Raw genomic sequence first — 27,028 nt, 5'->3', positions numbered from 1 at the left:
TACGGACTATTGCCATATTACCTCTGTCCGCATGGGTACATATCTGGCTTTGACCAATGTGGGTATGTGAGAAACTTGCCAGTAGTTTCCAGTGGGTGGGTGGTTCTTCCCGTGGGATAAACCAGGTTCTTCCTCCACCAGTTATGCTGGCTGCAATGTATAGCCTATCATATGTTAAGCTTACAACAACAACAACAACAACAATAACATAAGCAGGCTTGCAATGTTGCACACTAAGGGCGACAATCAGCTTCGCTTCTTATTGACAACCAGATTTCCTCGGTTTTCACAAATATGCAACAACAGAAATATGTCAACAGAAGCTCAGTGTAACAATCAACAAACATGTTCTTTTTATTGATCGACAAGAGATGTTGGGAAGTGAAACTTTGAGTCATTCAAACATCATTAATATTATGTTGCGTCAGCATCATGAGACAATATTAGTTGTGCTTGTGCTAATTGGCTGAGCAGGTTTATGCATATTCATGAGAAACGGGGATATCCTATCGCAGGGATGATAAGAGGGAGTATTGCATTTTCACCCATGGTTTGCAACAATGGCCAGTTCATCAATTCAATTTTTATTTATTAATTTATTGGTTTTAAATTCGAACACCTAAAATTAAGTGCTGTGTGGTCAGAATTAACCAGGGGTAATAAGTACTTGGCTAAGTATGCATGAGACTCATAAGTGTACACATACACCATACTTCATTGTACAGTATGTCCGAAATTCCAAGTGACCTCTGACCAGACCAATATCTAGTTATTGCTAAACTGTACATTCTTCTTGGAGTGTACTACAAACTATCATCAAAAATAGGTCTATATGGTCACAGGCACTTTTTGTATATTCAGTCATGAAATTTAGTAAAAATTTACAAGTATGTAGAAGTGGCATGCATGTTCTTTTCATACTCCAATGGATATTCATTTATTTGTTGTTTTTTGTCACATGAAAATGTAGCACAGGTTTCTAAATTTTGTTGCATGCATGGTCATGAAAACAAGAGTGTTATATGCATTTGTCGCTGATACAGGCATTCATAAAAAGTGAAATATGGTTGTAATAACTTAAATTTCTTATATGGTGGTTATGCATAGGTTTTTGGATTGTACATCGCAGAAACTATCCTACAATAGTGGCTAAATTGTACACATTTAATAAGAAAATCATTTTTAATTTGGATCATATTACATGGATGGGAACACACTATGTTACGTGTTTAGGCTCTAAAGAAAGAGTGAAAACAACAAGCTTTGAAAAATTTACAAATAATTTATTTCCCTGGAAAAACAATGACAAAATAAGAATGGTTTTAAAGATCAAATCCAAAACTAATCCAAGAATAATCCACAAATTACATTTTAGAAATCCTAGTAATGAAATGTTCTAATGAATTCAAGTCTGAGTCCCGACGAAAAATCCAAAATGGAAGGCGATGACGCATTCTGTAGTCAGTATGGTGCTGTAGCATCTACAGTTCTTTGTTGATTCACAAACAATATTCCAGTGCTTGAATTTCTGAATAAAATTTAAATAAATGTCTTTGTCCAAGAATTCTGTATGAGCACTCAAATATCCAGGAAAAAGAATTAATCTTTTAGAATCCAAATAATTTGAATAAAAATTAAAATATAACTCCAAACTGTCACAACAAAAGGAACACCCTTACATCCCAGTGTTTAGAAGCCTGACTAATTACTCTATAGACATCGGTATAAAACCTGAATACTGCACAATTTAAAAAAAAACACAATTGCAAAATGGAGGCTGTTTACATATAAAAGTATGTACTCCCAGTTTGACCTTGATAAAGAACAATCATTTTACTCTGAGAATAAAATAAAAATAAAAAGTTGTTTACTTGTTTCAGTGATTTCTGAATCAAAGTCAGGAACTAAGTCAAAAATAGAAACAGCATTTCTATTTTTAGGTGTTTATGAAAAGAGTCAGGTCAAACCGAATTTTCTAGAAAATAATCTCCTAGCAAACAAAATTACACCACCCTGACATGCAGTTAAAATAAAAAGATTTTAAAACTTACAAACAATTAAATTAAATCAAATATAAATTAAATCAAATATACATAACAACGAACAATTTTGTTTTATGAAATTCACTTGCATTCTGTGTTGATACTTTTTTAAATTAACATTTTGAATGCTATTCCTTTGAGATTCCAGATTGCATGCTTCACCAGCATTGTAATGGTGGAGAAAGTACTCAGAGTTACAAAATATTGACCATACCTCCCATCCACCAGCTCCATGGCGAGAAACGTTTGAAGAAAACAAAGATTTTCCTCCATATTGACATAAAATGAAGCAATTAAAATTACTTTTCTCAAATGATTTCAAGTTTTGAAGATTCACCCTAACTTTTAACATAAATTGAAATCATATATTTTCAGGCAGAGACTGGCAGCATGGAAATCAGGATGGTGGGCCTGGAAACATAGGAATTGTAATATATTTCAACACACAAACAGAAATAGTTCATGTAAGTATGTTTTTCTATTTGTTGTGTGCTATATAAACGTGTAATAAAAGTACAACCAGTCATGTTTAGCAAAAGTCCAGATCTGCTGTTGAGAAATGTGCCAGTAGATATGAGTTCTGGTGTCCTTTTGCTGTCAGAATTTCATGTGACGGCAGTGACAGATTTAGATGCATTACCCAACTGCAGGTCTGAGTCTGTGGTGTTCCCAATTGATAGCTTGTCTTAAACAGAAATAAATTAAATCTTCAATTTGGAAAAGAAATGTATGATTTAATGTAGTACACGAACAGTGAGCAGTTATGAATAATTTTTACGGTTAGAAACACTGATATTTCGTATACAATCATGTATTTTCAATTAATTTTATATTTTCAGGTAATTTGGCCTAATGGTGGAGTATTTCTTTACAAATTTGGAGAAAAAGGAAGATTTGAAATCCGAGTTAGGTATGTCAGGTTTACCTTCTGATACAAAAATTAATTTTTATTCAAATCACTCTCCCCATAATTCACAGCAATATATTTTCTATACAGTTAACATGCTTTTACAGGAATGAAATACCTGTAACAATGAATTAACAAATGTAATTGGAAGTACCTGAAACTTAAGCTCTCTACATGTGGACATCATCTTTAACAACATTTACAATTGGTAACAATTGTTTAAATATATACCAACACTTTTGTGATGGCAAAATAATAGGAAGAGCTCTAGTGCATGTAGATTTTAAAATACTGTTGCATGTTCCGTCAGTTCTAAAATGTATTGATTTGTTCTTGAAAGTTCAAAATTATCACTTTTCTTAGAAACAATTAGGGTTGGACTACATGCTTTCCAGCTTAGTTACAGACCCGCCCCTACATAAAAGTCCTTGGTATACAACAGAGAGAAAGGTAGGTGCCTCTGTGTGTGTCTCTGTGTGTGTGTGATTAGGATATTTAACTTAGCTTTTTTTAAAATTCAGTCATATTGCTACAATGTTTGTAGTACGGCAGTTTACTGGGGCATCATGCTGCAGACATGAAGCATCATATCCCACCCAGTCACATTATCCTGACACCAGGCCAACCAATCCTAGCACTAAATTCTTAATGCTGAGCACCAAGCAAGGCAGCTACTAGGACCAATTTTAAAGTCATTTGTATGGCTTAGCTGGGGTTGGAACCCATGACCTCCTAAATCTGAGGTGGACACTCTAACCACAAAGGCCACCTGAGTGGTGTCAGAGAAATGGGGTGTGTGTGCAAGTGCAATACATGGACATGCCTGATACAGATAATAATATTTATGTATGTATTTTAAAGAATCATTTACAAACAAATGAAGAGAATAGGAAAATGGTCTGGTTTCATTAATAAAATCTTGAAAAATTTCTAACACTTTACGCTGTAGATCACAAATTATTTGAGATAAACCTTACAGTAACATGTCAGTAGTCGCTGGCAAATGTAGGAATTTAAGATTGAGAAGTAAGATGGTGAGCTGCTCTCTAGAAAAAGGAGATACAGTTTCGGGTGCTTCTACACAATTAAATAATGATCATTAAATAACATGGTTATTAAATAAGTCATCATATATTGAGTACTATCATTATGATGATTAAATAACATGGTTGCCCGTACAAAATTTTCCACATGGAATGGATATGGAATCCATACGTACTTTTACAGAAATATCCATATGGACATTTCGATTCTATAGTTGAAGCACTCTTATGGATTTCAGTGTATCCATATGGAAATGTTATGGACTCCGTACGTACTCCGTATGGAAAATCTCATGGAATATGCTAATTAGTCCATGAGATCTGTAGGTTGTCCATATGGAATAAAATTAAAATTCCATATGGAATTTGGCAATATTCCATATGGAATTTGTGAATAGTCCATATGGAATTGGCAGATATACCATATGGAATCTGTAAATGGTCCATATGGAATTTGTAAATAGCTCATATGGAATTTGGTAATAGTTTATTCCATAACAAAATTGTGATGCCTACTTAAGGCGATTTCAAACAGGGTTTTTTTAAGCGCTTTGTCTAAACCATAAAAAAATCTGCTTCAGTTTCTATTAAACTGTCTAATGATTCTTAGACATTATTGGGAATCAATGATGAATATTCACCACAATTTTTAAAATGGATCATAAATTTTGACAGACATTATCAAATAAGATTTAGGTTTTTCTTTTCCTCATTTTCTTTCTCAAATACAAAGCCTAATTCATGATGGCATCACTTAAGTCTTTTTCATTTAAATGAAAAGTCTGGTGAGATTTCACAAATATTTGACTAAAACATTTGTGAGATATCACTACAATTTTGATCATTATATAGCATTTTACTGAAGTTTCAGAAGTTTTTCATACATTTCAGAAGGTTTCAGATCAATAATGAATATGACTTAAACAGGACTTTATTAACCAAGGTGATATTAAATTTGCATGGTTCTTTTTTTTTACAGATGTTGTAATTATATGACATCCAAGGCTAGAGATACGGGAGTTAATAATAATAATAAAAATAATAATAATAATGACTTTATTTAGAGAAGGTAACTTAATTACAGAACTAATCTACCTTGAGGCCTTCTATCTGTTATGTACAATATTTATAGTATATACAACATGTGAAGAATCTGGCTTGACACTAAATAATTAAGTGATTTTAAAAATCACAAGTATCAAGCCTGGAATACATACACAGGCATCTGTGTACACATAAACATATATAAAATAATCTCCATTTAAAAATTCAACTGTGAAAATAATGCAAAAATACAGAAAAGCATCCGTTTGAAACATGAAAAGAAGAAATTCTAAAAGCCTGCAATGTCACTTGTACTGCAACTTGATTTTTGATTAATGTACAAACTATGATGCTGTTGTGGTCTCTTGAATTTGTCCTTGTTCATAAGCAGCCCTGACAAATGTTTATCATGATAGAAGTACTCTTATTTTACACTGAATTCCAACACACCTAGAATATTTTGATAATATACACAATAATGCCTCACGATATTGAACGATGATTCTACGTGTGGGCCAAGAAAATTCCACAAAGATATGACGATCTTTGATAGACATGGGTATTTCGCAAGAATTCCCACCAGTGATCTATACGTTGTCCTCCTTAAATTCATCCTGGAAGTTAATCAGTTTTGAGTTATCGAAATCAACCTGGTTCGATTCCTTGTCCTATTTAGCACGTTAGCCGCTACTGTAGAGCTGTTTATGGCACAAAAAGCAAAATGCTTGTCCTGGCGTTCAGTTTTCATACAGACTGACTAATGTACGCTCCCATCGACTTTGCATTCAAGCTATTCTCTTTGCCACACATTTTTTCAAATGGTTATTCAAATTCGTATCCCGCTCGAATCGCCATGTTTCGCATTCCCGTCAGTTTTCGTTAGGCAACGATTCATTGGGCAAGTACAAAATTTTGATCAATCAGAAAGCTTTTTACAATGATCACCCTTTAAATAATAAACGGAACAAATACTTATTAGAAAGCCCATTGCGGAATGGGACCGGATAGAGCATTATTTAAAAAAGTTTCGGAGACGATATTAAAAAAAGGGTCCGTGTCGAGGAAAATCAGATTCAGGTCAGGAGAAAAGCGAAATTCTGATTCAAAACAGAAAAAAAAACTTGTTTGAGGGCAGTTAAATCCAGTTTAAGTTTAAAAAAATACAACAACAATAACAAAATTTGATAAAGAAATATAATACAGAAAGATGTGGAAAGAAGTTATTGTTCCCAAAATAAACAATACAATTACAGCTATCTGAAACAGGGAATATAAATGCTGCTGAAAATCAATCAAATTATACAAGAAACAAAAATAAATTTTATATCTTATTGATAATTTTTTACTAAAATGTCAGTGATATTACAATCACAAAATCTCACTATATTTTTAGAATTTTTGACATACTCTCAGTGAAATTTCAATCACAAATTCCCACTGATATTTTCAGAAATGTTGGCAGAGTCAGTGAAATTTCAATTACAAAATTTCACTGATATTTTCAGAAATTTTGGTAAAATCTCCTAAAATACCTTAATTTAAGTGAAAAAGGACCTTTAAGTGAATGTCAAGAAATGTTCATTTATTTTGCTGAAATTTAAGTCACATTTTCACAAGGGTATGATTTTTGTAGAGCATATTTTAATAGGAAGCCAACAAAATTATTTTTCAGAATAAACATTAGATCAAGCCCAAAATCCACCTTGCACCAAATTTTCTAAGTCCAAAGATTCATCTATGCTTGTACTACCAGATATTAATTTTCTGATCATGTTTACATTTTTTTTTCCCTACTTTTTGGGTCATGTCTTTGTTTTTAAACATCTTTGGAAATAAATTAAAGAAAACTGACATACATCTGTTTCTTCAAATTTATATGAGTATACAGTCATCCTTCCACATCAGCTACACTGACATATACATGTGCTCTAACTCCCACCAATATTTCTATTTTAATCAGATAGTTTAGGTTATTAATTCTTCAGAGAGTATTTTCCATGATGCTATAATACATGAGCCTGCTTTCCATATGGAAAAAAGTGCTTATGGATTAAAGTTGCAACTTTATTCCATATGGAATTTTCACTTGCTGTGAAGTACTTATGGAATTGATATGGAATAAGTTGTCTCATTCCGTAAGTTTTTCAGTCCATATCTCTTCCATACAGATTCCATAAGTATTCCATACAGAATCCATGAGAAATTTCTGTACGGGTAATAAATAAGTCATCATATACTGAGTACTACCATTATGATGATTAAATAACATGGTTAATAAATAAGTCATCATATACTGAGTACTACCATTATGATGATTAAATAACATCATAAGTCATCATATACTGAGTACTACCATTATGATGATTAAATAACATGGTTAATAAATAAGTCATCATATATTGAGTAATATCATTATTACTAAATCTGGCATTGAGGAATGAATAGTCTTGGTGTGGTTCACATTTATCACAAGATAATTATGCTGTATAAATTCACAAATTGATGGAGCAGGTCTTACATATTCAGGAAGGTTGTTCCACAAGAATAAGATTAAAGTAATAAATGACTTCAGTGATTTTATAAAATTTGGAATTTAGAAATCAAATCTAATTTAATTATTATAGCTTGTTAGATAGGCATAAGGAGGTGGTAGTAGACCATACAGATAAAATGGGCACTGTCTATCAGTCATTATAGAACAGGTACATAGTGAAATTTTCGTTTTTTGCATTTTTTGGGTCAAACAGTTTCCAGGAACAAGTTTTCAATTCTGGTACTTCTGGTAAGTCCAGTAGAAATTTGTGGCACTTCAAATCAGAAGTTTTTAGTTTATTTATTTTAAAATAAGTCTGAGTCTTCTTCAGAACATTTGCCCCGGACCACATCTCTATATTCTAAACGTGTTTGTATAAATAACAGGTATATTGTTTCTAAAGACCTCCTGTTTAATTGAAGTCTCAATGTTCTAAATGGGCCCCAGATTCTTGATACAGAATTACACAGAACCTTTACCTTTGAGGTCCATGCTCCATCACTATTGACAATTACACCCAAATATTTTTGACATAGATCCGAAACAAGTCTTTCATTGACAAAGACTAGATATAGGAAGGAGACCAACAATCAGTTATTAAAGAGCATCATCATTTTGGGGGAATTAAATTTAACCAGCATTTGTTAGATTAGGACTTCAGAGTTTCAAGATCAGTGTTAACAATATATTCAGTTTCATCAGCATTTTCTGACACATATGTTAACGAGGTATCATCACTTTCTTTATTGCAAAACACACACACACAGACACACACACACTTACACTATCAACCAAATGTTCAGGTTTAGGCTGGTCACCAAATACTGATATAATTCCTGGTTGATCCTGGTATCTGAAGGCATAATGGGACCCCCAATATCTGAAATTGTCAGCGTTTTTCCTGGTGGGGGTGGAGACTAGGCTGGCATCCGACCCTGCAAATGTTATAGGTTGTTACAAATGTCTCTATATCAGTATCTATCAATATAATATTTAACTGCATTTGAAGTAATAGATTTTCTTCCACACTTCTGTATGTGAAAATATTCAAGTAAAACAACCATTATGACATCCCATCGTAAATTCTCTAGCTTTTTCTCATGCGCCAGTTTCCATAAAGGAACAGTAGTGAAAAGAGGTGTCTTATGATAACCTTGTTTTTAAAGTAAAGCAAAATGAGAGTATAAAACAAAAACAAATGTTTTTAGAACATACCGTAAAAGCCACCTTCCCTACCGCGTAAACTATCTTTTAGTGTATATTTTTCTCTTGTTTGAAAATGCAAAATGTGGGAAAATGCATAACTTCAGAGTTAAATACTTTGTTATTTTTCTTGTAATATTGTACATTCCTAATTACAGGATTACATATTTGTTATTGTAATATTGTACCTTTTCTTTAAAAGGTTAAATAATCTGTTATTTTGTTTTAATATTTTACCTCTTCACTACAAGGTCAAAAGCTCATATATTTAATCTGTATTGTTTGCTTAACCTTTTTCTGTAGTTAAGGGTAGAAGTTTGTGCCTACCTGACTAATGTCATTGAATTCAGAATCTTAGTTTCTCCCTTGGAAATTCTGTTGTCTACCTGTTTTTTTTTTTGTTTATTTGTCCTGATGTTTACTTGATTTTAAGTTCAAGGCCTGACCTTGTTCACCAATTTGGTATTTTCTTGAAACAAACTTTTTTAACGAATTTAATGGGGAAATGACCCACATCCTTTGCATTTTGTTGTGTCATGTGTCAGGTAACAGTCTGTTTTTTAAGGGACTGGGTGGGAAATTATTTATTCCTATTTTAATATCAGTCTAGCAGAATCACTTTTAGTTGTGTTCAGGTATAATTTGAGAGGAACTATTTATGTAAATTATTGTTTGGAATTACAAAGTGCTGATTGTTAAAAAGTGCTCATTGACTTTAGGACTAACACTACTTTGTGGTTATTGTGAATTCATTAAAAGATATTCTAGATGATATTGTGATACGTCAAGACTACTTGTACATCAGCAATTTCTAGATACTTGGAATTCATTCGGAACATTCTTTACTTTTGGACATGTGACAGAACATTTAGGATTATTGGGATTTAATTCACAATACTGTAAGTTCCTTTTAAATGTTATCTTTGTACTAAGGGAAGTTTGATTTTTGTTGAATTTTACAAACACTTGTTGGTTTTGTTTGTTTCTGTGAAGACCATGGAGTTGTAATACTCTGTTATTTTTATTGTATTATTGTACCTTATCATTACTAGGTCAAATACTCTATTATTTTATTGTAACTCGATAAGATACTGTGAAGTAGGAGACAGCGTGATGGACAAAGAAACAGTTGTAGTATACCTCGATTTCCCTGAAGTTTGATAAGAAATCAATTATTAAAATCATTATCCCCACACAAATATTGCACTGACTGATTCCCAATAATTCACCTACATATCAATAGATGTCATTCATATTATCTGCAATTACATTGGTTAAGCCAACTGTCACAGCACTTTACAGAGGTGTGGCAATATATTAAATCAACCATCCTTGTTTGCATGTATTCGTCTATGACAGAGTTCATGTTTGTTGTTGCGCAGGTCCTATAAAATGTTAAAAAAAATGGAGATATTTCATCTAAAAATATATCTTGCGGGCTTGGTGATGAATAATATGCCTGATGCCCTTATCCTGCATGTCATTAGAGGCAACTAATGGAAGTGTGAGCTATGGTGGAAACTAGCTATGATTGGGTTCCTGCTAAGAATGTATTTGATATTTTAAGTGTGCTGTATATATGAAAGATTATGAAGTTGTATTTTTTAAAGAATTGTATGCCTTTATTTTAGTTTTGTATACTAGAACAGCCTTAGCAAATGCGGGGCCTGATTTGGTTCATTTTGGCGAGGCCCTCTGGATTTACGCTTGGGGCCCCCTGTGAGCACTGCATTTAGAAATAAATTTTGAAAGAAGTATTATATGATATTGAACTTAGCATTTTCTTCCATTGCTTTAAAATTATTTTCTCTCATTAGAAATATTTTTAAAAATTACTAAAGCACGGGACCCCTGTAGGCGCAGCAAATTGGTCCAATCAGCCTAAGGCCGGCCCAGTTTGTGTATATTTTATTGAGACATAAACTAATTCAGAAATATGTTGACATTATTGTGCTGATGTGCAATTAAACTCAACATATTCATACAAACATCTCAAAGAAAATGATCTATCATTATTGGTTTTAAATTTGAAGATGGCTGAATTGGAGTGAATTTAAATTTGAACAGCCCATATCCAAATTTGAAAGGTGTACATCAAGATCTATGACAGAACATCAGGACATCATGGATCAAGGTCAGTACTATTCCTAGTTAGATGCATGTTATGTAAAAGGAAATACAGTTGTGAATATCTGGATAAAGCATGGAAATACTTTCCTGTATTGTATACATTTGGTTGAAATAAGATTTTATTCAATTTTATTTCAGCTCCATTAGTACCCAACCAAGAAACATTTATGAAACTCTGGCGAATGCAGCTGAAGGCATTTCTGGTACCGATGAACAGTTGGTTGATCAAAGAAATCAACAAAACAAATCTGCCCTGGCCTTACCATTGGACAGGACTTCAAAACAGCCACACACCCAGAAAAAGAGAGGAAATAAAAACCAGGGATTTTAAATGAACTGAAAATAATTTATCAACACCTAAACCGGAGTCACAATTTGGGTCTCGTCAAAACAGACCATAATATAAATTATTTTAATATGGAGGCTGATTTATATGGAATATATTATGTTGATTCTCATCAAAATATGGCCGTCTGAAATGAGGGATGCCCTTCGGGGTTGGCTGTTATTTAATGTTATATTGTGCTACCCTGGATATTTCTTAATATATGTTCTCTTTAAACCATGATGTATCTAGCATAGGCAATTATCTATGTTTCATTAGAAGCTGGTAAGTGGGTCTTGATTGTTTTTTGTGTCTGTTGAATAACTGATATTGTGGGACAATAGGTATCCACTAGCTTCCCAAAGATTTATTTATATTTTTTGGTTTATATTTACATGCTATCAGTGATTATGATCATATTTGTTTCTTATTTTACAAACTAAACTCATGCTTAGCAAATTCAGTGTACAGTTCAAACTTCATCTTATTGTTGTTAAGTCAAAATAAATCAGGACATCAGCTTCAGTGACCATAACTTTTCTGAGATTCATTAAGCCTTTTTAGTCCCATTTTCACAGGATTAGCAATATAGGGAAATCATAGGACTATTTATGGCATCTTTCTCCTTCCCTAAAAGCCAAATTACTCACCAAATATTAAAGTGAACTGATTACAATTTACATGAAAATAACATATCATTTTAATTATTCTAAAATAGAAATAAATGAAATTTAACATTTATATATGTTTGGACCAAGTTATTTGAATCATCACTCGCAGGATATGTTATGATTTATTTGCTTTATGTCCAGTTACTATAGCAAAGCCAAAACAAATAGAAAAGTTTCTTTTTAAAGTTGAAAATATAATATATAGTTAAAAGGTAAAAATCACTTACAGGATGGTAAATAAAATCCTAAATAATCCTAAATGTTCTATCAAGTCCAAAATTATGAAGTAATCCAAATACACTCCAATGGTATTCTGAATGATGTTGAGTAATGTACTGGTGTACCAATGGTATTGGTGAAATCACAATGATATAATTCCAATATTTCTTTTAAATGAATTATCAGTAGTTCCATAATAGATATAAATCCAAATAGACTGAATAGTTTGAGCACTTTGTAATTCCAATTAATGATTAAATTAAATGTGTCCCCCCAAGCAAACACAACTAAATATCTTCCAAGGCTGATAATAATACTAGGAATGTCTAATTCACCAGCAAAAACCTCTAAGAAAGCTAAGATGTAGTTTCAGAAAGTTTTGCAATTGATAATCTTGGCTGTAAACAAGGTCAGTTGGGTTACACTAGTTTATCAGAAATTAGGTCAGTCTGGCCTTTAAAATACTCATGTCCTGAAGTTGGATCACAAGATGTTTACCAGGATTAACAGTACAACTCAAAACTTGGAACTTTATGAATGAATTTATGCACTATACAAGAATGTGTCATCCTTCATGTGTAAACGTACAATCAAATATATATAATTAGTATTTAAAATATTATTAACGAGATAACCCATATAAACTGTGATCAGGAAATTAATACACATAATATAGATATACATAACAACTGACACATGAACCCTTTTTGAAGCACAAGGCTTTCACATTGCTGAAGTTATGAGCTTGCACAAAACTTGCACATTGGCATGCACAAAAACTGCAACATTTAGCTGATACTAGCGCCAACATAGGAAGAGTTTTTGATTATCCATGAGGCCTTCAGAGTACAGGGATTTACAAATCAACTTGTCAAACTCCCAGGACAAGCTCAAGTTTCCAAGTTACTTGTCCACAGTGTTCTGTTTCTAATGTCACAATAAATATTTCCATCTTGTGGTCAATGTCAAGGTCACTCGCAATTTCTTGCATAGATGTGATAATGTAAATATTTACTAATTGATGCCAGTTTTGACAAATAAAGACTAAATATTGATATTCCATCTTATCAATTACATTTTAATTGTAATATTTGTACATATCCGGGATTAGCCATCATTCAGGTCCCTAGCCTAGGCTCTGACAGTTCGTTAGCTGGCTGAGTCTAAAGATTGTTTTGATGCATGTTGCCATCTTTAGGTGAGTAAGGCGTTAATTGTTAATAATATAACTTATGATCAACCACCAGGATTTCATTAAAAGTGTCATCAATGAACCGAAAACATAACAACAATATGCAGTGTTTATAATCTGTTGTTCATATGGTAACTAATGGGAGATCAATACGTAAATACTGCTTGGCATACAATTAAATGGATAAAATTAAGTGCTTTAAATCTCAAAAGACAGTTTGCCAAATGTTTTGATGGATGTCATTGATTTCAAGATGACTAGATGACGAGTGTGAAGTATATTGATGAAATGAGTGTTTACAGATCTTTCAGTTACGAGCATGAATCAGTCATTAAAAAGAGTATAACTTTCATTATTCTTGATTTAGTTCATGAAATGAATTTTTTATATCTTATTTAGGCAATAAAAGGAAACTTGACAAAGTTTCTAGCTCTTTTAAACCTGTTTTACAGAAAAAAATTATTAAAATTAAATTATTGCAGCTCTGTTAATGGTTGTTTAAAAAAACTCTTTATCTCTTTAAAATTTAGCTATTTCTAAACCGTTTTCTACCTGACCCTTTTTCGGGCAAGCTCAATTTTCCCAAGGACAAGTTCAGTTTTCCAGTCAGCTTGCCTGGAGCAAACTGGCTGTTAGAATTATGGAAATCCCTGAAGTAAGAAGCAGTAGGCATGCCCCATATGAATAATTGATTCATGAGCAAACTCTGTTGCTGCTGTTCTACTCTGGAAGTCAGCATTTCATGTCTTTCTGTGATTTATGATTTTAAGATACGTAGATCAAACATCATTGAAAATATGAGACATTGTTATTTTCTTATGTGACTAACTGGCAGCGCTGTTACAAGCTCCTTAATGTATGTACTATTTTGTCTTGTCAATCTTCATTTGTATTAATCAGTGTCGACAAGTTTTGCTAAAGCTGAAAAACATACAGATTGCAATAAAATGTATGCCACAGTAGACAACTTACAGATACGATACACAAAATGCACCTACAGAGGAGTATTTCAGTGATTCAAATGAATCTGGCGAGGTGTGCCACAACAGCAACTCTCCATACAAGGCATGCGAGTCAAGCAGTCTGAAAATGGTGGACAAGAATTTTTTTAAAATTGTAATTTGATATATAGATTGGACTTCAAATTAAATAAGAACTCTCATTGCAGAATTTATCAAATACAAGATTCAACCAGCAGATACATTTATTAAAACTGTTAAGAAACAAGAAAAGCAAATACTCAAAATGCAATTTCAACTTTATAGGACAGAAAATGATAAAGAAATAACACTTTTGTGAGAGAAATTATGTGGAGGTCAGCCTAGCCTTGTAGATGTCTTTTGTACTCTAAATGTTTACATCAAAGCAGTTTTACCCAAGCCTGTTACTTCCTAATGGAATCATCACAGAACATAATGTCTAAAATTTACGATCACACTGGGTTTGTACAATAGAGGTCAAGTATTTTACTACGTAAAGAAAAGCGGATGATAGATTTAATCATTACAAATGCAGTGGTTAGTGTACTTTTTTCAATACACAGTTCCTTCATTGTGACAACATAGCACAAGACAAGCAATCCATTTTACACTGGATCACACCACTTGGTTGGCTTCAATAATGTCCATGTATCGTAACACTAGTTGTATTGGAGTTATTTCCTTAAGAAGTTATAAAATGACCTCCACAGGAATATTGATCGACAAGTAATGAAATTAACAGAATAATAACCATTTAAAGCATGTGTAATCAATTTTAAAATATGACACCTATAGTTCAAATAGTCTGTACCTCACTCCTGCATGACCTGCATGGCTTGTTCTTTTGGCCATTATAGGACAACTCTGAAGGTATGGGATTGTAATGGATTTATATGGTTGCCAGGCAGTCTGTGCATGATGTTGAAATATGGTTGCATCCTCTAATACTGATTTTCCTCGGAAGCTTTGCATCAAGCCAATGTGGTCAGCCAGAGACAACCAGAGAAATACGGCACAAATTGCATCCCCTATCAGTTCAGTTTGCTACATCAAACGTTTTGATATCATCCTCAGTTGGAACATAATTGGCTTTTTCCGCCATATTCCACATTAGCACCATGTATTGGAAAGAGAAATTATTGTATTGCTCTGCACTGGTAATTATTAAATCTGACATCCTCTTTTCAAGGCTCAATTTAATGTCCAGCCACCAAGTTTAATAGTTTGCTGCAACAGATAATTTTTGTCCAGAAGTTTTGTGATGCCAACTAAGCTGCAGTTTACTCAGCAATCAGGAAAGATTAGACTTTTGGTAGAAAATGAAATTTGCAATAAATTTTAGACCAACCATAAACATAGATGTATTATTTAAGTTCATTAAAGATACATGATCATGCTGATGTGCACTTAAGCTACATATAACAATACAGAGATTTGCACTCAGCAATCTAATCCTATAATGTGCAATATTTCGATGAATGAATATTTAAATGAATTGTAATCACTTAAATTCACAGATATACATGTTTGGAATTTGGAGATTTTCATGGCAAATTCTAGTCATTGAACATTTAATCTTCTGAGAAGTAGGGGGTGGGAATGTCAATTTATAATGGCACTTAATGTTCTAGGAAAATGAAATAGCCATTGGATCCATGTTCTATAAATGTGTAAGACTCAACTTGCAATATCTAAAGTCTCTCAGACAAAAACCTTGTACCTGCACTGAATTTAAAATTTTCTTCATATTTATCATCATCAGTCAACTGCGTCAGAGACAAGTCTCACATTAAGTAAAACTTAAAATTGGGTTTGGATATTTGGCTTTACAATTTGCATCTAGTTTCTGTTGTAGTGGTTAACAGCATTATTGATACAATTTGTTGGAGACATATGAGTTTGCTAGAGCAGTTAAACTACTGTACACACTACACACAAAACCCATGTGAAGACTGAAAATGGTGGTTTTCTTTTATTGGATAAATATTTTGCATGAAAATTTTGACATAATTGTACAAGAAATATTGATTTGGTAAAATCAACAAATTAGTAATGTGGAAGATAATGGGAATAAATGTGGAACGCTGTCTTAATTGATTAAGAATATCTGCCACAGATAATGGGAATAAATGTGGAACGCTGTGTTAATTGATTAAGCATATCTGCCACAGATAATGGAAATAAACATGGAATGCTGTGTTAATTGATTAAGCATATCTGCCACAGATAATGGAAATAAACATGGAATGCTGTGTTAATTGATTAAGAATATCTGCCACAGATAATGGAAATAAACATGGAATGCTGTGTTAATTGATTAAGAATATCTGCCACAGATAATGGAAATAAACATGGAACGCTGTGTTAATTGATTAAGAATATCTGCCACAGATAATGGAAATAAACATGGAATGCTGTGTTAATTGATTAAGCATATCTGCCACAGATAATGGAAATAAACATGGAATGCTGTGTTAATTGATTAACAATATCTGCCACAGATAATGGGAATAAATGTGGAACACTGTGTTCATTGATTAAGAATATCTGCCACAGATAATGGAAATAAACATGGAATGCTGTGTTAATTAAGAATATCTGCCACAGATAATAGAAATAAACATGGAATGCTGAGTTAATTGATTAAGAATATCTGCCACAAATAATGGAAATAAACATGGAACGCTGTGTTAATTGATTAAGAATATCTGCCACAGATAATGGAAATAAACATGGAACGCTGTGTTAATTGATTAAGAATATCTGCCACAAATAATGGAAATAAACATGGAATGCTGTCTTAATTGATTAAGAATATCTGCCACAGATAATGGAAATAAACATGGAATGCTGTGTTAATTCATTAAGAATATCTGCCACAGATAATGGAAATAAACATGGAACGCTGTGTTAATTCATTAAGCATATCTCCCACAGATAATGGAAATAAACATGGAATGCTGTGTTAATTGATTAAGCATATCTGCCACAGATAATGGAAATAAACATGGAACGCTGTGTTAATTGATTAAGAATATCTGCCACAGATAATGGAAATAAACATGGAATGCTGTGTTAATTGATTAAGAATATCTGCCACAGATAATGGAAATAAACATGGAACGCTGTGTTAATTGATTAAGAATATCTGCCACAGATAATGGAAATAAACATGGAATGCTGTGTTAATTGATTAAGCATATCTGCCACAGATAATGGAAATAAACATGGAATGCTGTGTTAATTGATTAACAATATCTGCCACAGATAATGGGAATAAATGTGGAACGCTGTGTTAATTGATTAAGAATATCTGCCACAGATAATGGAAATAAACATGGAATGCTGTGTTAATTGATTAAGAATATCTGCCACAGATAATGGAAATAAACATGGAATGCTGAGTTAATTGATTAAGAATATCTGCCACAGATAATGGAAATAAACATGGAACGCTGTCTTAATTGATTAAGAATATCTGCCACAGATAATGGAAATAAACATGGAACGCTGTCTTAATTGATTAAGAATATCTGCCACAGATAATGGAAATAAACATGGAACGCTGTCTTAATTGATTAAGAATATCTGCCACAGATAATGGAAATAAACATGGAACGCTGTGTTAATTGATTAAGAATATCTGCCACAAATAATGGAAATAAACATGGAATGCTGTCTTAATTGATTAAGAACATCTGCCACAGATAATGGAAATAAACATGGAATGCTGTGTTAATTGATTAAGAACATCTGCCACAGATAATGGAAATAAACATGGAATGCTGTGTTAATTGATTAAGCATATCTGCCACAGATAATGGAAATAAACATGGAATGCTGTGTTAATTGATTAAGAATATCTGCCACAGATAATGGAAATAAACATGGAATGCTGTGTTAATTGATTAAGAATATCTGCCACAGATAATGGAAATAAACATGGAACGCTGTGTTAATTGATTAAGAATATCTGCCACAGATAATGGAAATAAACATGGAACGCTGTGTTAATTGATTAAGAATATCTGCCACAGATAATGGAAATAAACATGGAACGCTGTGTTAATTGATTAAGCATATCTGCCACAGATAATGGAAATAAACATGGAACGCTGTGTTAATTGATTAAGAATATCTGCCACAGATAATGGAAATAAACATGGAACGCTGTGTTAATTGATTAAGCATATCTGCCACAGATAATGGAAATAAACATGGAATGCTGTGTTAATTGATTAAGAATATCTCCCACAGATTCATGCTGAAGAATAAAAAAACATTTAGATACATCTTTTTAAAAAGGGAACAAGAACAAAAGGAATTGCCTGAAATTAGTAACAGATAAAATATACTGGTAATCTTTAGTAATTTCAACTTATTTGATTAATTTAGACTTTGCTGCAGTTTCAAATCTGTTTCTGTTTGTAAAACTCTTTGTATTCTGTGTCAAGTCATTCCAAATTTTCCTTGCCTTGTAATCAAATCTTGTAAGAAAATAAAAACAAAATCAACAATAGCAAATGACAATGTTCACTGAAACTAAACATATATAAACACAGTTAAATTTTGGTAGCTGGAGCTCCAAAATACCTCAAACATCAGATAAAAATCAAGAACTGCAATTCAAACAAATGGTATCAGTGTTTCTGGGTGATTGATGGAAGGCACCTGAATGTCTAATGCAAATATTACAGTAATAACATTCTTCATTCTGATTAACTTATGATGTTAGCATCACTTCAAAATTTGAGTGCTTGATGTGAGAGACTTGTCCCTCATGTCCAGAAGGACTTTCATGGTAAGATGACTGGGCAATTGATGTAGGTAGAGTGAATCATGCAGATTTTTATTTGGCTGGATTGCGAATTCAGCTCAAGAGGTCACTGAATAGGCATTGTAGACATCTACAGTTTTTTCCAAATAAAATATAGCTATTCTATAAGGACACATCATGAGAATGCTAGAATTAAATATAATGAGATCATAATGAACCAATGCGTAGAACTGAAAAAAGGGCTACACATATTTTTCTCTGTGTGTGTCTGCATGTGCTTGTGTTTATATATATATATATATATATATATATATATATATATATATATATATATATATATATATATATATATATATATCTGAATGATCTGTTTCATTGATAGATACCGAAATTGATAGGCACCAGAAAAACTATTACAAGAAACAGTTTCATATGTTTTGAAGAAAAAAGGGTTACACATGTTTCATCTGTGTGTGTGTGAGTGTGTGGACACATACATACATATATACAGACAGACAGACAAACATGCATACATACATACATACATACGTACATACGTACATACACACATATCCAGACATACATAAAGACAGATATACACACACATACAGACATACATACATACAGACAGACATACAGACATATATACATGCATACATACATAATATATACATACATACATACATACATACATACACACACATACATACATACATACAACAGACATAGAGATAGATATACATACAGACAGATAAACATGCATACACACATATACAGACAGATATACACACATACATAGACAGACATACATACATACAGACAGACATACATGCATACATATAGACATACATACATGCATGCATACATACATACATACATACACACACATACATACATACAACATACATACATACAGACAGACAAACAAACATACATACATACATACATACACACACACACATATACAGACAGACATACATACATACAGACAGACATACATACACTCACAGACATACATACGGGGCCAAGAGTGGCTGAGTGGTCTAAAGTGCTCTACGTTGCGGATCGCTGCCATCTCACCTCTGTCTGCATGGGTTCAAGTCTCGGATTCGGCTTATGTGGGTGTGTGAGAAAGCTTGCCAGTAGCTTCTTGTGGGTCGGTGGTTATTTCCGAGGTTTTCCGTGTTCTTCCTCCACCATTAATACTGGCAGCCATGTATAGCCTATCGTGTGCTGAAAAATGGTGTTAAACCCTACAACAACAACAACATACATATATACAGGCAGACATGCAGACATACATGCATACATACATACAGACATACATTCATACATACACACATACATGCATACATACATACATACATACATACATGATCCGGTTCTTTGATAGATACTGAAATTGATAGGCATCAGAAAAACTATTTTGAGAAACAATTACTTATGTTTTGAACTAAAAGGGTTACACATGTTTTATATGTGTGTGAGTGTAGATAGATACATACATATATACAGACAGACAGAGATACACACACATACATACATACATACATACATGTATACATACATACATACATACATGGATGCATGCATGCGTACAGACATACATACATACATACAAACATACATACATGATCTGGTCCTTTGATATATACCGAAATTGATAGGTAACAGAAAAACTATTGATCAAATATATTATTCAGGTTTACTACACACTGCTGACTTCATATAAATATCATCTGGATGATTGTAGCTAGTGAAAGCATTATACTGATGACTGAAGCTGGTGAAAGTATTATACTGATGACTGAAGCTGGTGAAAGTATTATAATGATGACTGAAGCTGGTGAAAGCATGATACAGATGACTGAAGCTAGTGAAAGTATTATACTGATGACTGAAGCTGGTGTAAGCATTATACTGATGACTGAAGCTGGTGAAAGTATGATACTGATAACTGAAGCTAGTGAAAGTATAATACTGATGACTGAAGCTGGTGAAAGTATTATACTGATGACTGAAGCTGGTGAAAGCATTATCCTGATAACTGAAGCTGATGAAAGTACGATACTGATGACTGTAGCTAGTGAAGGTATTATACTGATGACTGAAGCTGGTGAAAGTATTAAACTGATGACTGAAGCTAGTGACAGCATTATACTGATGACTGAAGCTGGTGAAAGCATTTTACTGATGACTGAAGCTAGTGAAATTATTATAAAGATGACTGAAGCTGGTGAAAGTATTATACCGATGACTGAAGCTAGTGAAATTATTATAAAGATGACTGAAGATAATCACAGAATCATACAGATGACTAAAGCTAATCAGTGTATCATACAAATGAGGTATAAACATGAACATATTATTTTTTTATTTATAACATCTATAACTAGCTTGATCTATGGCAACTGCCAAATACACACCAGCTGCACTTTATTATGCATATCTGCATTGTCCATTATATGTAAAACTAAATAAATGTTCTGTAAACTGTGCACAAATTTAGAAAGCTAATGTAATAGTAATTTTAAGGATGATATCATATAATTGAACATTGACATATGGTAATATTCTGTCTCTGAAAAAAACCTGGACCACTTTTGTTGCAACTGTCAGATTTGTTTCAATAGGCTGCATACCATTTGAATAGCATAAGTTATTCAAAAGATGTCTTTAAATTTAATGGTAGTATCCAGGATCAAACTTAACCATACACACTATTGTGTTTTGTTTTTAAAGACTTAAGTTATCATTCTAACAAATAATTTAAGAATTCTATAATACATTATTTGCAGACAAGACAATAATAATAGAACTATGCAATATACTTAGAGATCTTAGTTTCCTAAACTGACACAAGATAAATAAAAAGGTATGGGGCAGAAGAGCTCATGCGGACACCTCAGAATGCCTTAAAAAAATGAGTGATGTTTATAGTCCATAAAGCGATGGATTTGCTATTGAAGTGTGTAAATTGTTTTAGATGGATTTAGGACAGTATTTGATCAGTTCCAGAAAGTATGTAATCTGTAATGCAGAGGGAGGGAATATTTCATTATTGCCAGAGGAAAATAAATTTAAGGAATTTTTACCACAAGGAAATCTAAGTTATAAAAAATTGACACAAATTAATACACGAAAATTAAAATGGCTTTATGAAAGATGAAAGGTATGTATATGAGGGAAGTAGTCTGACTGATATATGATACAGAAGAAAATAATATGAATGGTATTATTTGCAAGTTGATTTTGGAAAAGCTGACTCTCTCTCTCTCTCTCTGAGATTTATATAGGAAGTGGTTTGTTTTAATTTTGGTGAACAAATTAAAAAGTATATATATATATATATATATATATATATATATATATATATATATATATATATATATATATATATATATATATATATATATAGAGAGAGAGAGAGAGAGAGAGAGAGAGAATATCTCAAATGGGTAATGATTTAATATTGAATTTATGAAACGAGTTGAATAATCTCCATGTTACCGTATGGCTCGCCCTGGTCAGGAACATCTGGCTGTTGAGTTCATCTTGGAATCTTTCTGCCCTGGCCCTTGACTTCAGCTTGGAATACTTCGCCCTGTGATGTCATGTTACCACCATACTATTTCACCGTAGGAAGATTAGTGGAGGCGGGAGTGTCTAAATCAAGTTTCATCTTGCCAAATACCTCTCCAGTCCAAGCAAGTTCTTTATGACGATCGTCAATCGAGTTTGCTCGTGGAGTCATTTTTTTTTTTTTTTTATCTTAGAATAATAGCTCGGTCGGAATTCGAACCCAGGAACTCTTGCATACAAGGCCGACGTTATAACCATTAAACCACTGGACAGAAACTAAAGTAAATAAATCCAAATAATTATCTTCAGATTCCTATCAAAGAAAAATTGTAATATACTAAAATAAGGTGCCTTGTTCTCTTTCCTCCATTTACATAATCGCCTCTAAAGACTGCCAATACACGTTACATGGATCTTTTATTAACGAGACAAATACTCTCTTCTTTCCTCGGAGTAAAGACCTTGTGCCTTCAGCAGAAAACTAACGACTTTTGCCGTGGTAGACATTTATGAAACACGAAACTTCCAATCAATATACAACCCCGCTTGTTAACTTAGCCAATCAGGATCTTAGGTTTATTTAACCACCAAAATCAACTCACGCTCATTCAGGGTTTCACACTTTTTCCCTCTTCCCTTAATAAACCGATCTCAGCAAAGTTTAAATTTTTGACAAATACATGTATTTCAGCAAGCACAGACACTTTTTCTTTAACATTTCAACCCATTGCATTCTTAGCAAACAAATAAAGCTTCGCCCGTAAACGTGAAACAGTTATTGGACATACCTCATTAAGAATCAATCACGTCAACAAACACATTAGTTTAGCGTATCATCACTACTGGTCATGTATTTAATCCCGTGTCAAATCGCATACATTAACTTAATATTGCTATGTATCACAATGACGCCTGCATAGAACAAGCATCTGCAAAATTCATACTGCTACACACACCATAGTTGCAAAATAATTTTGTATCCAATGTAATATAATACGGAATCGAATATACCTTATTATACCAATCTCTATCTTTTGGAATGTCGAGTTTAATGAAAAACGTTTTGTGTGCTTTAAGACACTGAAAAATTTATATGACTAAACTATTATATTTATATAATATTTTAGTTGCGTCATTTTTTCAGTTCTGTCTATTCCTGAGGGGAGCTTGAAAATTCTTCCTGAAAAAAGATTTTTTTATCATTTTGTGTGTGCAAATTTAACCTTTTCAACTCTAGCATAAGTGCATGTATGCTCTTACAATCGCATAAAACTGTGAAGTCTGGTTTGATCATAATGTAAATCATTACTCCCAACACCCTTCATATGATAAATATAGACCTTGCTCATCAAAGAATGTTATATAAATATTGTCTCCTTCGACACTCACGACTTGTACAAACTTAGTCTGTTGTTAATAGCTATATATTTTTATTTTTCCAGACACCATCGTAGGAATTTTTTCTTAAAAAAATGTAATGAGAAGGTGCGAATTAGAATCCAAGATGTAATTGGACCACATGAAGATGTGCTCACCACCGTAAAGAAATGTAGACCAAGATTATACGGTCACGTTTCAGTCTCGTCTAGCCTCTCAAAGACAATCCTACACAGCACAGTGGGATGGAAGAGAAATAAAGGCAACAGAATAACAGAGGAGGATAACATCGAAGAGTGTATAGGTATGGGCTTTTTCAAGTCGCAAAAAGCAGTGGAGAATAGGTCAAAATGGAGAGAGATTGTCGCAAAGTCATCAGTGGCGCACCTACGACCAGCCAGATTACAGGAAAGCTGAAAAATTAAAAACAAATGATCTTAGTTTCATATTTTTCTTTGATAAGAGTTTGAAGATACTTGTTGAATTTATTTGTCTTAGTTTCATACAATTTTGCTTTCCTTAGTTTCGTACAATATTTCTTTGATACGAGTATTAAGATAATTGTTGATTTGATTTTGCTTGGATGTTATATGACTCGTGTATTCTACGAATTTCATGCAATATTTTCTTGATAGAAGTCTTGAGATAATTGAATGTTTTCGTTTATGTGTCATACAAATCGTGTATGCTAGGAATTGATTATTATTAGGTCTGTAGGATATTTATGCCAATTAACTGTTAGTTAGCAAATCGTGTAGTTAAGACAAGTGAATTTCGTTAATTCATTTGTATAACTAAAATGTGATTTTTTTAAAGCCATTATCGATTGTATTCGCATTGGAGCAACAATGACCTCTTTTTACCGTCGTCCGTATGTGTACGTGTGTCCGACTTCAAAAGTTCACACTTCTGAAAGAGGTTAATTGTATGAGGCGAGAGCAGGATATGCTTTTGGTCATTTAATAACGGTAACCAGATCTGTAAAAACAAATACATTAATCTTCCTATACTGTTTTGTTTATGGAAGGAACTGAGTTAGAATTTATAATGCAGGCTGCGAGCTGAAGCCATATTTGCAAATAGTGTCTGTTTGTATTACGATATGACGATATCTGACGTAACGAGAGAGGAGATGATGTTCTATCTAAAAACGTAAAGACCTGACAAACTATTTAGGTTGCCTATTTATCTAGTTTCAAATAGAAATGGGCTCCACGGGGGACGTAGAAGAAATACGATCCATACTGCAATGAATGCCCCGTAAAAGGCTGGGAGAGACAGACAGACAAACAGACAGAGGGGAGGTTAAATCGACCCCAACGTACTACTGGTGTTGAATCTAGAGTTACCCGCAATCAGTCATCAGGTTATGCGGACATGCTGGACAGTTAAGTTTGAACTCTGACCCGATTTTATGAAGAAATTTGTCATATATGTGTAAACGAAACTACTTTTGGTAATTATTTTCTAGTAGAAGTGCATCCTTCAAGCGTCTATAAATATTTTATTTTGTTTATCTAATTGATTAAATTGTTATATTTTATGTGAGGGGACTCGTGTTGTTCTATTCTGCTTAGATCTCCATTTATTCAATCCATTAATTTCATACTTTAATTATTCACTCGATCCCGGTGATGACGCCGATAACTATCTAGACACTTATACATCGATAACCACCACCACCTCCCCATTTTTTAAATCCAAAACTGGTTCTGTAGCTGATATAGGGCGTCCTTTCATGTAATAATGAGGAAGAAATTATGAAATATTTAAATTGCAACGATGTTGTGAAAGAATATTCGTATCGAGATTTTAGGGGTTTTTTTTAAATGAGATTGGAGTAGATTTCGTCATTTTCGAAATTTTAGTTTTATTTGGAGAATTAAATGAATCTTGCGAGTTAAGTTTTCTAAAACTGTTATTGTTACTTGCAAAATCTATTTAGATCCAACTTTAGAAACAAAACACCAATTCTAGAACAGAGCTGCTTTGATTTGATATTTCATTTTAAGCTTGAAGCTATTAAGTCTAATATGGGAGAAATGTATAAAAGTCATTTACGAAATAGAATCAGGTGAAAACATATTTGATATTGAAATAGAGCAGTACATATACAAGGGAGTTGTTGATATTTGTGAATAATGTCATATGTTTCTTATTAATGTGAACACTGAATGAAGTGTTGAGTTTCAGAAAATAACTCTTTCGTCTCTTTTTCTTGCATGTGTATGAATGCGTGAATACACATGGCAAGCTTTCTCATATTCTCATGTGGATAGAAGTGAGGTGACACGTCAGTGATCTCTTAGGGCGAGCGCATTGGACCACTCGGCCACTCATTGCACCTGCAAATAATCTCTTAGGGCGAGCGCCTTGGACCACTCGGCCACTCATTACACCTGCAAATAATCTGGAATATGTTCCACGGGTTAAAGCCCCAGTGCAGCCGTTACGTGAAAAGTGGTATACGCCGAATCATCTGAAAAATACTGAATTTTGACAGATATTGGTCTTACACACCGTTGGTTTGAATTAAAATAAGACAATATCGACGTTTCTTCACATTATGATCCATGTAATTTCTTTCTCGAAATGAGAAACTCTGCCATTTTTCACATGTGTATAAATTAATCCAATGTTGGTCGGCGACATTCTAGGTTAACCGATTTGAGTCGAAAGCTGGAACACAAGGTTTGATGACTTCACCGTTATAGGCATCAGAGGCCAACAACACGCTATATTGGATACGGTAGATAACCCTTATGTGATCCGCTATTTCCATTTTGTATTTGATATGATGCAATACTCGAGCTAGAACATTTTTTCTTTAAAGGCATAACTGACGTACATTATATTTTACAAATCCGTGTCGTATGCTTGCCAATTAATATGGAAAGCCGGAACAGGTAGGTTTGCCTTCAATCCAACTTCGCTCTTCAAAGTATATCGGCGCCCCAGCTGATCACCAGTATTCACCAGAATCTTATTTTTATCCAATGCACG

The 27,028-nt window shown here is 33.1% G+C and overlaps 1 protein-coding gene across 6 annotated transcripts in view; it reads left to right on the top strand.

Annotated features, from left to right (window-relative positions):
• The window catches only part of LOC149801938 (uncharacterized), a 115,881-nt gene extending 90,313 nt beyond the window's left edge, over positions 1–25,568 (top strand). For 3 of the 6 annotated variants that reach the window (XM_089956326.1, XM_089956325.1, XM_089956328.1), the window contains 3 exons: positions 2,418–2,506; positions 2,882–2,952; positions 24,091–25,568. In XM_089956326.1, coding sequence (XP_089812452.1) covers positions 2,418–2,506; positions 2,882–2,952; positions 24,091–24,442 — 512 coding nt within the window. In that variant the 3' untranslated portion in view covers positions 24,443–25,568. Of the gene's footprint in view, positions 1–2,417; positions 2,507–2,881; positions 2,953–3,312; positions 3,400–10,805; positions 10,907–11,040; positions 13,173–24,090 lie in introns of those variants that run through there. The other 3 variants (XR_016420760.1, XM_089956327.1, XM_089956329.1) reach the window with 3 other exon arrangements.
• Positions 25,569–27,028: the final 1,460 nt, after the last annotated feature.

Source organism: Sinohyriopsis cumingii, chromosome 4, assembly GCF_028554795.1.
Source record: "Sinohyriopsis cumingii isolate HCF-2022 chromosome 4, ASM2855479v2, whole genome shotgun sequence".
In the NCBI taxonomy this organism is placed as follows: domain Eukaryota; kingdom Metazoa; phylum Mollusca; class Bivalvia; order Unionida; family Unionidae; genus Sinohyriopsis; species Sinohyriopsis cumingii.
Note: the sequence above shows the minus strand (reverse complement) of the source record. Positions and strands in the feature narration are given on the sequence as shown.